At 38.4% G+C, this 15,088-nt stretch overlaps 1 protein-coding gene across 1 annotated transcript; it reads left to right on the top strand.

Annotated features, from left to right (window-relative positions):
- The first annotated feature begins 413 nt into the window (after positions 1-413).
- Positions 414-14,179, top strand: LOC121313858 (ectonucleoside triphosphate diphosphohydrolase 3-like). The gene is made up of 9 exons (XM_041246643.1): positions 414-533; positions 1,233-1,350; positions 2,219-2,378; positions 2,802-2,961; positions 3,126-3,353; positions 5,590-5,862; positions 6,464-6,574; positions 9,618-9,755; positions 13,092-14,179. The coding sequence occupies exons 1-9, from the start codon at positions 414-416 to the stop codon at positions 13,278-13,280; spliced, it is 1,497 nt and encodes a 498-aa protein (XP_041102577.1). The 3' UTR covers positions 13,281-14,179.
- The last annotated feature ends 909 nt before the right edge of the window (positions 14,180-15,088 follow it).

Consider the following 15,088-nt stretch of genomic DNA (forward strand, 5'->3'; position numbering starts at 1 on the left):
AGGAGAGAGGACCACATCGTAATGTTTTTACGGGCTTCAGCTGTAATATTAATGTGAGAGTTGAGATTATTAGCTGTTGTAGAGAGAGCAAGAAATCTCCTACCTTGATGAATGATGCGAATTGCAAAATTGAAATGTCCCAGGAGCGAAAGAAGTTTAGAAATTGAATGGTTGATCTCAAAGTGAGTGAGTGAGAGAGTGAATGCATTCCAGTTTATTGGGAGGCAGTTGGGCTTCAAATGTTTTACTGGTGAAGAAACTCTGGAATTCTTGCCAAATCACGTAATACCATTTTGTTATTGAAATATAAACTAGATGTTAATAACACTGCAGCAGGGCAGTCTGTTTTTCATTTCCTGCCTGCCTATAAACACAATGCTGTTCTGTTTTATTGACACAGCGGGTGGGAGAAAATGGCATTAAAACTGGCAGCTATCATCGCTTTCTTCTTTCTGTTGGCCAGCCTGGCTGTCATCGTTACAGTGGCTGTTATTCAGATCCATAAAAAAAGCTATTTGTCACCAGGATTAAAGGTAAGGCATCAAACTGTCAGGGAGGTGGGGCTTTTTCACATCTAAAATCACTTCTCACTTATTAATCCCCCATTACCATCTGTCTGTTTCTGCATATTCTTGCTTTTAACTAACAGGCCTCTACAGCATGCCCCTATAACCTCTTGTATCTGTTTTTTTTTTTTTTTTTTTTTTTTTAAATTAAATGTCAACACTTGCTTGTATGAAATGTGCTCTGTAGATTTGAATTATAATTATTGTTACTACTCTGAACCTCCTACAAAGGCCTGATGTTATTTAAAGGGCTCCCCATCATATGCTGAACAAATATAAATATCAACTAGACTACTAGGTGACCAAACTATTAAGATATTACTATATACTGTGTGTGTATAAAAGGAAATGGGTCATGCTTGATTCTCACTACAATATGTCCCTATAACATCTATTTTTATCTATTTTGTTTTATTAAATGTCAGTGCTTGCTTGCATACTGCATGTAAATGCATGTACATTTGAATCATTATTATTATTACTATTATGAACTTCCTATGAAGGCCTATTGTCACAGCCTATGTTGTAACTGATTTTTGAACTACCTAGATATTACTCAATACTAAATACTGTGTATTCTTGCTGCAGTATTTAAATGTAAAATTAATCATCACTGTTGGTACACTGCAGCTTTAACATGGAACCAATTCTCTTGCTCTTTTCTAGTATGGGATCGTCCTTGATGCTGGCTCCTCACGGACTACAGTGTATGTTTACCAATGGCCAGCAGAAAAGGAAAACAACACAGGAGTGGTGAATCAGACCTTGAGGTGTGATGTTCAAGGTAAGATACATATATGGCATTAAATATTAAGCAGTTCTTAGGGCACATATTTCATTTTCATGAATATTTAACAAGGGTAAGGTTTGTAATAACATGCACTTTATAGGTGTAACAAGTAAACAACACAGTAAGTACCTTGCCTAGTTTCACTTCTATACTGTAAGATGAATGTCATTGCTACCATGTGGGAGTTTCTTTCTCTATCCCTTGTACACAGTTCACTGTCATAGTAAATCTCTTCTATGTTTTTGTTGACATGAGCGGTCTATTTCAAAGGAGTTTGCTTGTATACGCCAAACCTTAAGATCATAAAATCATATTCATAATTCATTAGATGTTAATAAATCCATAGGACTATAATGCACTTACTGATGATGGAATACTTTATGAATCATTGCATCAATACTAGTGTAAAACAGATGCAAAGGCATTTACCAAGGCTGTGTTTTCCATAGTATTTTGTTTTTATCTGTGTTCTTATGCAGTGTAGTTAATAAAGTCACTTGCTTAAACCGACACTGTGGAGCGATTTAATTTTTTTACATTGCTCTGAACTTTGGTACAGTAGCTAGAACGGCCACATGATATAACACAACTTGTACTCACTGGGCCCCTTAAGGGGTGTTATTTTACAGCACTTAGAAGTTTTAATCCATATGTTGGTCCAGTTTGATTTGCATTAAGTATAGCATCCAGTTTTTACAGGATACATTTATTTTATCTAGTTTCTGTGTTCTGTGTAATACATTAATTCTACCATATCTGCTGAGTTGATTTATTCTGCCATCTCTGGACAAATGATTATACTTCCATCCAAATCCTACAAATATACTTTGAAATATAAACATGTACACTTACCACACTCTAGGTCCTGGAATCTCAAGCTTTGGCCTTGATATTAAACAGGACGAGATGACATGGAATTCATTTAATGACTGCATGAACAAAACTAGGAGCATTATCCCGACTGTTCAACATAACACAACACCCACCTATCTAGGAGCAACAGCTGGGATGAGGTTGCTAAGGTAAACTACTTTTCAATTTGAAGTACCTATCAAGGCCTTAAACACTGAATGTTTTCTTGTTTTTTTTTTTTTTTATCTGACTTATATTTTAACTGGCAACACGTTTAATCCAAAAGACGCCTTGGTAAACTTTTCTATTTTTTGGCATGAGTGCCAGCAACAACCAAACACAGTGCAATGTGAGCTTCACCAGAAAATGTTAATTGCCCTATTTGAGAAGTAATGTGCTGAATTGTGCTATGAGTTTAACACACGGATAACCATCAACTGAGGGCTAAACTTGAGTCCCTCAGACTCACTTCACTTGTGACATAAGCTATCCATTGTGATCATCTGGTCTTTGAACACAATCCATTGTTGCTGATAGATTCTAGAATGCACCAGTGTCCAACATTTTGCTAAGTTTCTTTTCCAAATGACCAGGTCTAAAAATGAAACTGCAGCCTCTTCGATTCTCTCGACTATGCAGAAATACCTACAGTCCTGGCCCTTTGATTTTAAAGGGGTTTCAATAATTACTGGCCAGGAAGAGGGAATTTATGGATGGATTACTGCCAACTACCTAATGGGCAATTTTGTGGAGGTACGTTGAAAATGTACACTGCTCCAGCTTCTTACTGTGGCTTTGTTAAGATAGAATCCCACCCCCTGGCTACCCTTTTCTAAACCACAGCTTCTGGAAATAGAGTTGGTGCAGTACCAAGGAAGCAGTATCTATTGTAAGTGATTCATTTTCCTTTTCTACAGAAAAACCTCTGGAATTCTTGGGTTCGACCTCACAGGGCAGAGACCACGGGCTCTCTGGACCTGGGTGGAGCCTCCACACAGATAGCTTTCACTCCCGAACAGGACAGCAAGCCAAACAGTACCATAACAGTGGTGATGTACGGATACGAGTACCAAGTGTACACTCACAGCTTTCAGTGCTACGGCAGAGATGAAGCAGAGAAGCGAGTACTTGCAGCACTCGTCCAGGTATGTTCTGTGGAAAGTCAATGAGAAACTGTATGATTTAATTCTCTTCACCTTTTAAGGTGTTCTTCTTACCAAACATACTGTAATTTTGATAGGATTTCTGGAACCTCAAACTGGTTGTCAAATGCTGCAGTTTCTGTTTCTTAAATAAGAGGTAAAACATGTTTTAAATTAATTTTCTATTAGTAAAGTGACCAGATGTCCCGTTTTGGACTGGACAGTCCCACTTTTGGATCACTGGTGCCAGTGTCCCCAGAACCTTTCTTGGGACGCTCATTTCATCCTTCATTTTTTTTTTTTCCAGAGTATCGTCGCACTGGTAACAGAAATTACAGAAAATTGTATTTTCATGCAGGCTGCTGTGTTTCTACCATATCTAACTTATTACAGTACAACACTTGATGTGACTAAAGGGAGGGTTGAATGACCAGCAGCATTAACAAGAGGCTGTACAGCGTCGTGCAAACATGGAGAATTATTGAACAGCCAACATTCATATTTGCAACCAATCACAGAGCATTGTGGATGGGTTTATCCACTGACTGCTGCTAAAAAGAACTGGTGGCTATCTTCATCTGAATCATCACTCTCGCTGGTTAAACTTCTGTAGTCTAACAATAGCGGCTCACACAGGTGCTATTGTATGGTGTTGGAATTATTCTCTTCATCCAAGATATTTGTAAAACTGCGTGCAAACGACTTTGCTTTGTGTATAGCTATAGGTGACAATTGCAGAAATAAACTCTGTCATGTCACATTACCTTTACATGTTTACAACGCAGTGCACTGAAGCTTGTCATGATTTGAACACTTGTGCATTAAAATAGCCCATCACAACAATAGGAGGGGCTGTACAATGTGACATAAGTATTTTCTATTGAAATAAGTCTATTCACTTTCAATTCACCACAGGTGCCCTCTAAGAAATGTATGTAGCGATCTCGGTTAACACAGGCAGGTGCATCACACAGGGTGAGGCAATCAACACACAGGCGGAGGGCGGGTGCGAACCCGGGACCTCTTACACTGAAGCATAGTGCCGATACCGCTGTACAAAAAATCCAGTTATTTTGCAACGAGCATATATCGGGCTTATGTCTTTGTACAATATTGTACAATACTGTACAAATTTCAGAACATTTTTCTATTTCTTTAAGTATACATGTTATGTTGTTTTTAGCAATAATGAAATACAATAGTTTCAGGTCTCCTGGTGCCAATTTAATCTCTTAAAAAAAAATATTTACATTGATAGTTGAGTACTCTATATGATACAAATAGTTTAAAACAATTACAAAAAAAGAACCAGGTCCTTGTTTCATTTTACCTTTCTTTAAAAAAATATGTAAATAAGCTGCCTTATAGGCATCTCTTTTTAAATTGGTAACCCCTTATTTATATTTCTGTGTTAAATGTATATTTTATCTTGCAAAGTTTAAAGAAAATAGAAACAATTGAGTACTCATATTTAAGATTAATGCTGTCTGTTGCATAGGTATGATAGCTCTATAAGGTATTTTATAAGTATGTTACTTTATCACAGCGTTTAGTTACTAGAAGAAAAACAACGATCCAATCAGAAACTGTAATAGAGAACATATGTAGAATAAAACTCAGAAATGTGGTCACCTTACCTATTAGCTTATTTTAATATTATTACTGGCTACCTTTATTGTGCTGTGAATTTTTGGTTTGTTACTTTTTCTTTCACATTACTCAGGATATGCAAATATTTCAAGTGCACCACTATAAATAAACCGCTGCATCCTGGAAGCTTTGTGGTAAGTCACAAGGTGTGATTGAAGTTAAAACACTGGAGGAGTGGGTTTGAACTACAACACATGATGTTATTAGATATTAAGCAGTAACTTTTCATCTCCAGCATGGTGTTTTCATTGAGATATGTTCATATTCCAAATGGAACCATAAATGACCAGCAAAAAACTCACTTTAATAGGCATATTAAAATAGACCTACTGATTTATTCTAATGATTTCTTGAGGTCCAACAGCAGTTAGTCAACCCACATTGTGCTCACGGATTGCCCAGTCAAAACAAGAAATTCTAGATATAAAATACTACTAGCTACTTGCATAACATGAAAACATATTAGTATGGGGAAAGAGTTAAAGGAATTCTTCCTGAATGCCACATGACATTCCAGCAGAAGGACCTCTATTTATAAAAGTTAGAACTAACGGTTACTGTATAGATTACTATATTTTCTTTCCCGCAGAGGTCTTCTGGCAAACCCTACGCAGAAAACCCATGTTACCCTCAGTATTACAACACCACAGTGAATGCCAAGTATATATTTGGAAGCCAGTGCACTGCAGCACAGAGGCCTGCTGATTACAACCCCAATCAGCAGCTCACCATCCTGGGAACCGGCGATCCAGCTCTCTGCAGAAAAGAAGTGCTCTCCATATTCAACTTCACTGCCTGTCCAGGGGAACCAAACTGCTCCTTTGATGGGGTCTATCAACCAAACATCACTGGAAACTTTGTGGTAAGGTTGCCAGACAAACAGTACAATTAAGCCTGCCAATCAACAAAACATATTCCCATTACACTGTAAAGGAAGCTATGTTTACAGACATGCATTTATTTTTATTTGTATAAAATATATTTTACATATATGTAGTGTGTTTGAACTATAATCAACAAATATGATGTTTGAGAGGAAAAAGAAATGTAATATAATTCCAGTTTCTTTATAAAATGCACACTCAAGTTAAAGACATTTTCTAAAATGTGTTTTTATTGATTAAATTTGGTGTTCATGATACATTCAAATGGTCCTTAAAGAAAGCCTGAGTTAAAATGAATAAAGATATTGTATAGATATTCATTATATCTTAGGTACCATTGTAAAAGTAAGGCATTGTTTGTATAGTCACTGTCACAAAGAAGCAGATTTTTATGCCATTAGGCACACTATTTTGACAATGTGTATACATTTAAATAGTCTCTGGCTGTTCCTTATTACTTTTAGATTTTTAATTTGTGTTTGTATCTTTTTAGCAAAAAATAAATAAAATGCCGTTCACGATTTAGAGTAAAAAGCTTTCCAGATTTTATTGAATACATTTTGTTCCCCCCAATTCCAGGCCTATTCTGGGTTCTACTATACCACTGTGGCTTTAAACTTAATGGGATCATTCCAGCTTGACACTTTCAACACAAGCGCATGGTCCTTCTGTTCACAGGAATGGCCTAAAGTGAGTACTTGCTACAAAGTGTTTTGAAAACCTTTTTAAAACCTTCACGTTATTTAATGTTGACTATGGGGACTGTTCAGTCAAAAAAGACCGTGCCACTTGGCGACCCAAATTATATACCTGCATTACGATTTAATCAAACTTCCAATCATGAGAACACAACACTGCATTAACAAATGAGTCATAGAGAAAAAAGATTCAGGTGCTCTGTTTCTTTAATCAGAGTAATAGTGTTATATTACTATGAACAATATTACTATAATGAATAATCTTACATACAATATTATTTAGTACTGCATAATTACTTTCCTTTGAGCCAATGATAAGTTTACCATATTTACTCTGCAGTAGTCTGTACAGATAAGCATATTTAACATCGCCATCATTATGGTGGAGAATCACTAAAGCTGCCATCTTGCGATTGGATTTTGAAAAATAAAAATGAATAAAACATACCATAGCATGCTAAACCTTCAATAAAGTGATGGAAAGTTACATCTTCTGCTATGTAGCCAGAACAATTAGGCAGGGTGCAGTACTTGCATTTTATTACATTTATTTTTTTGGTTTATCTTTTATGAAGTGGGTTGCAGAGTAGTTCACAGAAAGCATTTGCCATTGAAGCTCCACATGAGTGTTTCATAGGTTGAGAATCCCAAAATGGGAGTTAAGGTGTTGCTCTGTATATAAATTTGACAAAGAAAAATGTATTTTGGGTTTAGCTATTTTGTACCCCTCATGAGGTGGTTTAGAGACGGCACTGAACGGTTCCCTGAAAGAGAAGACGACCAACAACAATACTTTTGGGATATGCCTGCCACAGGTCAGGTATTTTATGTCAGAGCTGCCGATAGGCCCCTCCGGGGAGTGACGTCCTCGGTCCCGCCTACCGAGAGACTAAGTAGGCACTCCGCGGAGATCACGTTGTATTTTGCATCGAACTCACGAATAATGTGAGTGATATGACCATGCAATGTTTGTTGGTCCTCTACTCTTTCAGGGACCAGGGGTTACATCCGTAACCTAACATTCCCTTTCCCAGGTTGGGGGAGGCTGGCATTAGTATATGCAGTCAAAACTGTGACCACAATCCATTGGGACAGTCAATGCTTCAACAGTGCTTGACTCAGGGTCCTTTCACCATGACTTTCAAAGAGCTGGTCAGGTTGACGCAGTGTTCTCGTCCTATCCACATAACATCTCAATGTCCGAACCGGGCAGAGGGAATTCAATTTCCTCCGAAGAAAAAGGAGGGGGATAGAAAGCCTGTAGGTCCACTGACTGATTGAAGGGGAAAGCCGCAACCACCTTGGGAGGAAAGTGGGGATTGTGCAAAATGACACCCTTTTTCCATCATCCCACACACATGGAGGAGCTGTGTACTGACAGAGCCTGTGGCTCACTAACCTGCTTAACAGAGGTGATGGCTAACAAAAAGACTGTCTTCATAGAGATATTTCATCTATGGAATGTATCAGCTCAAACGGGGCCTTAGTGAGAACCTCCAATACCACGTCCAGACTCCATTCGGGGAGGACATCCTTTCTAGGAGGACGCAACCTCCAAGCTCCCTTTAGAAAACGGGTTGCTAGTATATGAGCGCCCGGTGGCACTGAATCAATGGGGATGATCCATGTGAAGTCGCATCTTCAGCGTAAGTGAATCTACCCTCCTCAGAACGTCTTTGAAATTTTACTAACGATGCTCCCGTTAGTCATTTTGAACAGTGAAAGTTTTTGTCAGAACACACACAGCAGAACTTCACCAGGTAGGGTATTTTTATTTATTAATTAATTAATTAATTAATAAATAAACCGGCGTTTGCCGCACCCACAGAGTGGGCTACCCTCTTATGGAGAATACGTCTCTGTTTTCTCTCTTTTTATTATTATTATTATTATTATTATTATTATTATTATTATTATTATTATTTATTTATTTATTTATTTATTTATTTGTAATAAATATTATTTAAAAATTAAGCAAAAAAACGACATTTTTTTCTGTTTTTTGTGTCTGTCAAAAACACAGACATCCAATCCTGTTCGTTTATGTCAGCCGTTCGTTACATCCAAGCAACTTAGGCTGTTGTAATATATATATATAATATATATATATATATATATATATATATATATATATATATATATATAATATATATAATATATATCAGAGCACAGTTGCACAGCGTTTCAAGCTCAGTCCTCAGAAGCAGACTTTCCAATTCCAGGGAAGTGGTAAGCCAACTTCCAACAATAAATTGCAGGGGAACTAACAGAAAACTTGAAGTGAGAACTATTTTACGAAAAATCAATCACACAACTGGAGAGGTTAGTTATACCTACCTTACCTACCTGATTGTGAGAAAGAAAAGAGAATGTGATCTCGTGGAGTGACTACTTATTCCCTCGGTAGGCAGGACTGAGGACGTCACTCCCCGCAGGAGCCTATCGGCAGTTCTGACATAAAATGCTCAATAAATATCTGACCTGTGGTAGGCATATCTCAAAAGCATTGTTGCTCATCGTCTTCGAATTGAAAGGGAACCGTCTTAACTCTTGTGTGAAAGGATATGCTGTCACGGAAACACTATAGTGGACGTGGATTGAAAGTCAACATCCCATGTGACAATATACCGGACGAGTTAGGCATTTTTGTCATTGGTGTTACATGCTTTCATTTTTTCAAACACAATGCCTGATCACGAACAAGCCAGTAATTGGAATTATTAATCTTACGGGCTGACGAGGAGGTGAATTCACAAATAGAAGGGACGGTGTGTGATGCTGTAATTTATGGGTTAATCGCCGTTGCCATGAAAACGATCTGTTGACTGACGATCTGTTGACTTTTTTAATTAACGTCTCTGAGACAGCTCAGTAGCGGCATTTGTGTGTGAAAGGGGCTTTGGAGTTATAAAAATTGTATCACAATGTCCACACTTGTTTTTAATCAACTGTTTTTTTTTTCTTTTAATCCATCCAGGGTAAAAAGCAAAAGCTGCAGTTAATAACCATTTCATTTTTAAAATAATTTTTCTCAGCTTCAAGAAATGCATTCGTCTGTGAAAAAAACCTACCTGAAATCTTACTGTTTCTCAGCAAACTACATCTACAGCCTGCTTGTGAACGGGTACAAATTTAATGCGCAGTCCTGGCTGCAGATCAGTTTCCAAAGAGAGGTGAGCTTCTCATACTCTACTATTCATTTCAGCTACAGTATATATCTTAGAATCTTAGGAATCTTGGAAGAGGGATTATGGAATGATTGCTCTCTCATTAGATCACTTCCACATATGCTATACAAATCTCAAGTAAACTCACCTGGGCGTTGCCGTCACAATCCTACAACTGTGCTGCCTGTTAAGAAAACAGTCATTTTTATTTCTGAAGTCTGTGCTTCCCCATGCGTCGCCAGGATTTTGCTTACATTGTTACAATGTAACCTTGTAGGAGCGATTCGCCCTGATTTGTCGACGTGCGTTTTGTCTAGTGGGATCGCTGTACCTCTCTCGGCTTCATGGTGTCTGCTTATGCTTCGCCATGCTCTGTGTTTTGTTGTCCTTTTACATGTTTGTACAGTCCCAAGCCTGTCGCCTCGGCCCCGTGGACCCATTCAGCAACACATTCATTCTTACAAAGGTGTTTCATTACCCCCGCGCCCCTTACGCACACGAATGTGTTTGTTCTGTCTAATTAATTATGGCAGCAAGGAGTTACAATACTTTCTTATGCAATTTTAGTAATAAATAATCTTCAAAAATTAGAAATTGTAGGAAAGTAAGATTATTTTGCTGTCTGTCCAATGCTTTGCCCTCCAATAATAGTGCCTTTAGTGATACGCACATTGAATCATGGGACAGCACGATTGAACCATGGGATTGATTGTCTTAGCCTTTTTACTATCACCGTTGCCAGTCGAGCAGTTGCCAGTTTCTGTCGCTAGGGGTCTCACTCTTCCTAAGAGTGAAATTCTCCAGTCATGAACAGGTTAATGCAGAGTTAAATGTTTATATATATATATATATATATATATATATATATATATATATATATATATACACACACACACACACACACACACACACACTGAGTGTACAAAACATTAGGAACACCTGCTCTTCTCATGAAATAGACTGACGAGGTGAATCCAGGTGAAAGCTATGATCCCTTATTGATGTAACCTGTTAAATCCACTTCAATCAGTGTAGATGAAGGGGAGACAAGTTAAAGAAGGATTTTTAAGCCTTGACACAACTGAGACATGGATTATGTATGTGTGCCATTCAGAGGGTAAATGAGCAAGACAAAAGATTTTAGTGCCTTTGAACGGGGTATGGTAGTAGGTGCCAGGCACACCAGTTTTATTGTGTCAAGAACTGCAACGCTGCTGAGTTTTACATGCTCAACAGTTTCCCATGTGTATCAAGGATGGTCCAAAGGAGGCTGACACAAATTGTGCAGCACAACAGATGGGCTACAGTTAGTCAACTGACAGTCCAGTACAAAATTGGTGCTGAAAAACCCATAAAAGAATGCACAACTCATCGTACCTTGACACGAATGGGGTATGGCATCCGACGATCTAACAGAGTTCCACTTTTTCAGCAAAACACAAGAAACTGCGGTTGCAGTGGGCTAAGGAACGAAAACACTGGGCACTGGAGGATTGGAAAAACATTGCCTGGTCTGATGAATCCTGGTTCCTGCTGTGTCATGCTGATGGGAGGACTACTGTATGGAGAAAACCACATGAGTACATGCATCTATCATGCCATGTGTCAACATTGCAGTCTGGTGGTGGTGGTGTGATGGTGTGGGATGTGTTTTCATGGCACAAATTGGGCCACTTGATAAAAGTGGAGCAACATTTGAATGCCACAGGATATCTGAACATCATTGCCAATCATGTGCATCCCTTCATGGCAGCAGTTTATCCACCTGCTAATGGATTTTTTCAGCAGGATAATGCCCCATGCCACAAGGCTAGGATTGTCCAGGAATTGTTCCATGAACATGATAGTGAATTCAGCTTACTGCAGTGGCCTGCCCAGTCACCAGATCCAATTGAGTATCTGTGGGATGAGACGCAACAAGCTTTTTGGAGTAGAGATCCACTACCAGCCAACTTGACACAACTGTGGGAAGCATTGGAGTCAACTTGGGCCAGCATCCCTGTGGAATGCTTTCGACACCTTGTAGAGTGTATGCCCCGATGAATTGAGGCTGTTCTGAGGGCAAAAGGGGGTGCAACTCAATATTAGGAAGGTGTTCCTAATGTTTTGTACACTCTGTGTGTGTGTGTGTGTGTGTGTGTGTGTGTGTGTGTGTGTGTGTGTGTGTGTATATATATATATATATATATATATATATATATATATATATATATATATATATATATATATATATATATTGTTATTTGGTTTCTATTTTGGCGGAATTTGTGTTTCGATGCTCTGCTCCACCTTGTTGCTTCGTGCTTTGCCATGGATCTGCATTATTCCTCAAGCTACTACTCTCACTCACTCACTCAGGTTCTTCCAGTGCATCGATCGTTTTCTCTTCCCTTTGGGAGCTGCTTCCCCACAGTTACACCTGTCCATCTTTTGCCTCACCTGCTTCAGTTCTCAGACAGTCATTCAGCAGACGCGTTTGATTATCTGGTGGCAAACCCTGATGCAGTGGCTTTGCTTCTCATTCTCCTGGACCGGACTGTGTCATTTTCTTCACACGTGCAGTCTTGGTGGTGACGGCCATCCACTCTTCACTCCCTGGTGTCTATTCAGCCATGCAATTCCACCGCAAATGGCTCCTTTGAATCTCTATACTCTTGGAACCTGCTTTTTTTCCAGCTGGTCCTCCTTTACTACCTTCTGCGAGCAAAGTCAGGTATCCACTCATTCTAGTGTTCCTCATTCATGCAAAAAACAAGCTGCAACTCCCCCTGGGAACTCTCAAATCTACAAACACCCCATTTCTTCGCATAGGCACAGAAACCTCAGCAGCCAAAGTAAATGTTAACCAGAACCTTATCAGATATCAGTCTCTCTCTGATATCTATTTGGCCAAACAGAACATTGCTAGTATGCCTGGAGTGGGGGTCATTTCCCCACTGGGACCAGAAGGGGGTGGGGGGTTTCTCTCCGCTTAGCAGTGAGATTAGTCCTTAATGATAAGAAGAAGAAGAAGAAGAAGAAGAAGAAGAAGAAGAAGAAGAAGAAGAAGAAGAAGAAAACTTTGGGAGGTTAGGGTCTATTTGTTCTTGTTTTTCTTGCACTTAAGTGGAGTTGGCAGAGCCGTTTTTTTTTTTTTTTTTTTTTTTTTTTTACAATTTTTGCGCGGGGGTATAGAAATTTGTTAAAACTAAGCATGGTCAAAATGACATGCTATGCAATAAACCAAACCCCCGACCACAACCTTAATGCACCCTAAAATCTGCCTCCTCGATGTGTCAAGTCAAGGTGTGTACTGTATTTGTCAAGTTCTCTGAAAATACCTTGTTTTGTTGTTTCTTGCAGGTTGACAACAGCAGCATATCGTGGTCCCTTGGCTACATGCTGAATCTCACTAACATGATCCCGGCTGAGGCTGACCTTGTCAAACTGCCCATGACCAGCTCTGTCTTTGCGGGACTCCTCTTCATGTTCTCCATGCTGGCCATTCTCAGCCTCATGTTTCTGGTCATATCAGTTGTGCAGTCATGTTAATCGTCACAGGTCTGACTTCACTATGTAATACAGGGTTTTTCAAACAGACATTTAAGGAAGGAGGCTACCGCACTGGAAGGAAGGATGTAAAGCCTCTTAAAATTGAAAGTGGTGCCATCCGAGGCCTTTGGATAAAAGCTCTGCTTCCCAGTCCAAGGGAGGCGCTGGATATCGGCTGCTTGGCGCCTATCATTCAGTAGCTTAACCAAAGAAACTTTTGCATTTGAAGAAGTGCATTTGAAGATATTTTATTAATTTATTTATTATTCTATTAGTTAGCTGATGTTTCATTGTTTTCCTGGGAGTAAATTTATTTTATTAGAAGTTAATGACTTACTCGATGACAACTTCTAGGTATGACTGATGACACCAAAGCATGAAGACTGGTTTCTTTCAGTATCATTACTCTGTTGGGATTAGAATAAAATAATCGATTTTTCTTTCTTACAAAGCCATTACATTTACTTTTATTTTTTTTTATCTAGAATTGTATACAGATAAAACCAGATAACTATAAGTGATGTTTTTAGCAGAAGCCAAAAAATACCTAATTGTCTTGTGAACCCCCCTGAAACTCGAGGGCATCACTTTTCTGCCCATTACAGACAGGGAGGGGTATGCACTGAAATGTGTTATTAAACAAGTATACGCAACTACATCTTTAGGATTCTAAATGATGTGCTATGTTTGAAAGTTTCACTGATTTAGTTTTTCCTAAATTGGAAATGTGTACATAATCCCATTGTTCTGGGGATGGATTATAGTCGAGCTTGATATTTGCAAGCCCTCCTTTGCTGTGTAGCATGGTTCCTTGCTCCTTGCATGGCCTATCAGAGGTCTTCTACGGCAGGTTTAACTGAATTTTCTAAATCTGTTATGAAGGCAATCATTTATTTTTAGGACAGTTTAAGGTACACAAATATATTTCATTATTCAATTATATATATATATATTAGTTTATTAAATTAAAAGAATATAATAATTAGTAAATATCCTACAGTGGTCTAGAAATACACATACTGATATTCCAATTATGTAATATAATATTTTTGTTTTACATATGCTTGCCCTATGTTAAGTACATTTTTCAATAAAAAAAAGAAAACCAATGAAGTTGTAACTGAATTTAAATTTGCCATTCTTTTTCCATGTTTATACTGGCATTTTCTTTGCATGGTCAACCATGTTTTGTTTTTGTCATTTAACATACTTGCCTGTCCTTTACCGCCATTATGTTTTACTACATTATATGCTTTTACATTGCATACCACAGCAAATTGTTATACGGGGAAATCAATACCAGTTCTCCATAAAGTATGTGTGGTATAGCAAAGCTCTGCCCTTTATAGATTGGCAGGGATGGGGTTGAATTCCCCTACCTGCCTGGGTTTATTGTGTTCAGGTGGGTGGGGTTGATTGGAGTAATTAACAATCAATCAGCACCCAGCCACCTGACATAAATGGGGGCCTCCGCATCCCATTAGGAAGTGGATAGAGTTTTTTTGGTTTGCTGTTTTTGTGAATCTTCTGGTCTAGTGAAGGCATCGCCCAGCCTGGAAACCTTTATTTTTGTAGGTTTTGCTTTGTTATATGTGCTTAAATCCCTTTGTTTTAGCCCTTGTGCCCTTTTGTGCTTATTTATAATAAAAGTATTATTTTTTTGAACAGCAGTCTGTCTCTGGGCCTCTATCCACTTGCCAGCCTGTCACAGTATGGTTATTTTGTAGCTAAAACGTGTTCTGTGTTCAAGGTAAAATGTACTAAGTGAATATATTAATTTTGTGTTACAAAACAATATCATTTTTTTC

This window comes from Polyodon spathula, chromosome 4 (assembly GCF_017654505.1).
Source record: "Polyodon spathula isolate WHYD16114869_AA chromosome 4, ASM1765450v1, whole genome shotgun sequence".
NCBI lineage: Eukaryota > Metazoa > Chordata > Actinopteri > Acipenseriformes > Polyodontidae > Polyodon > Polyodon spathula.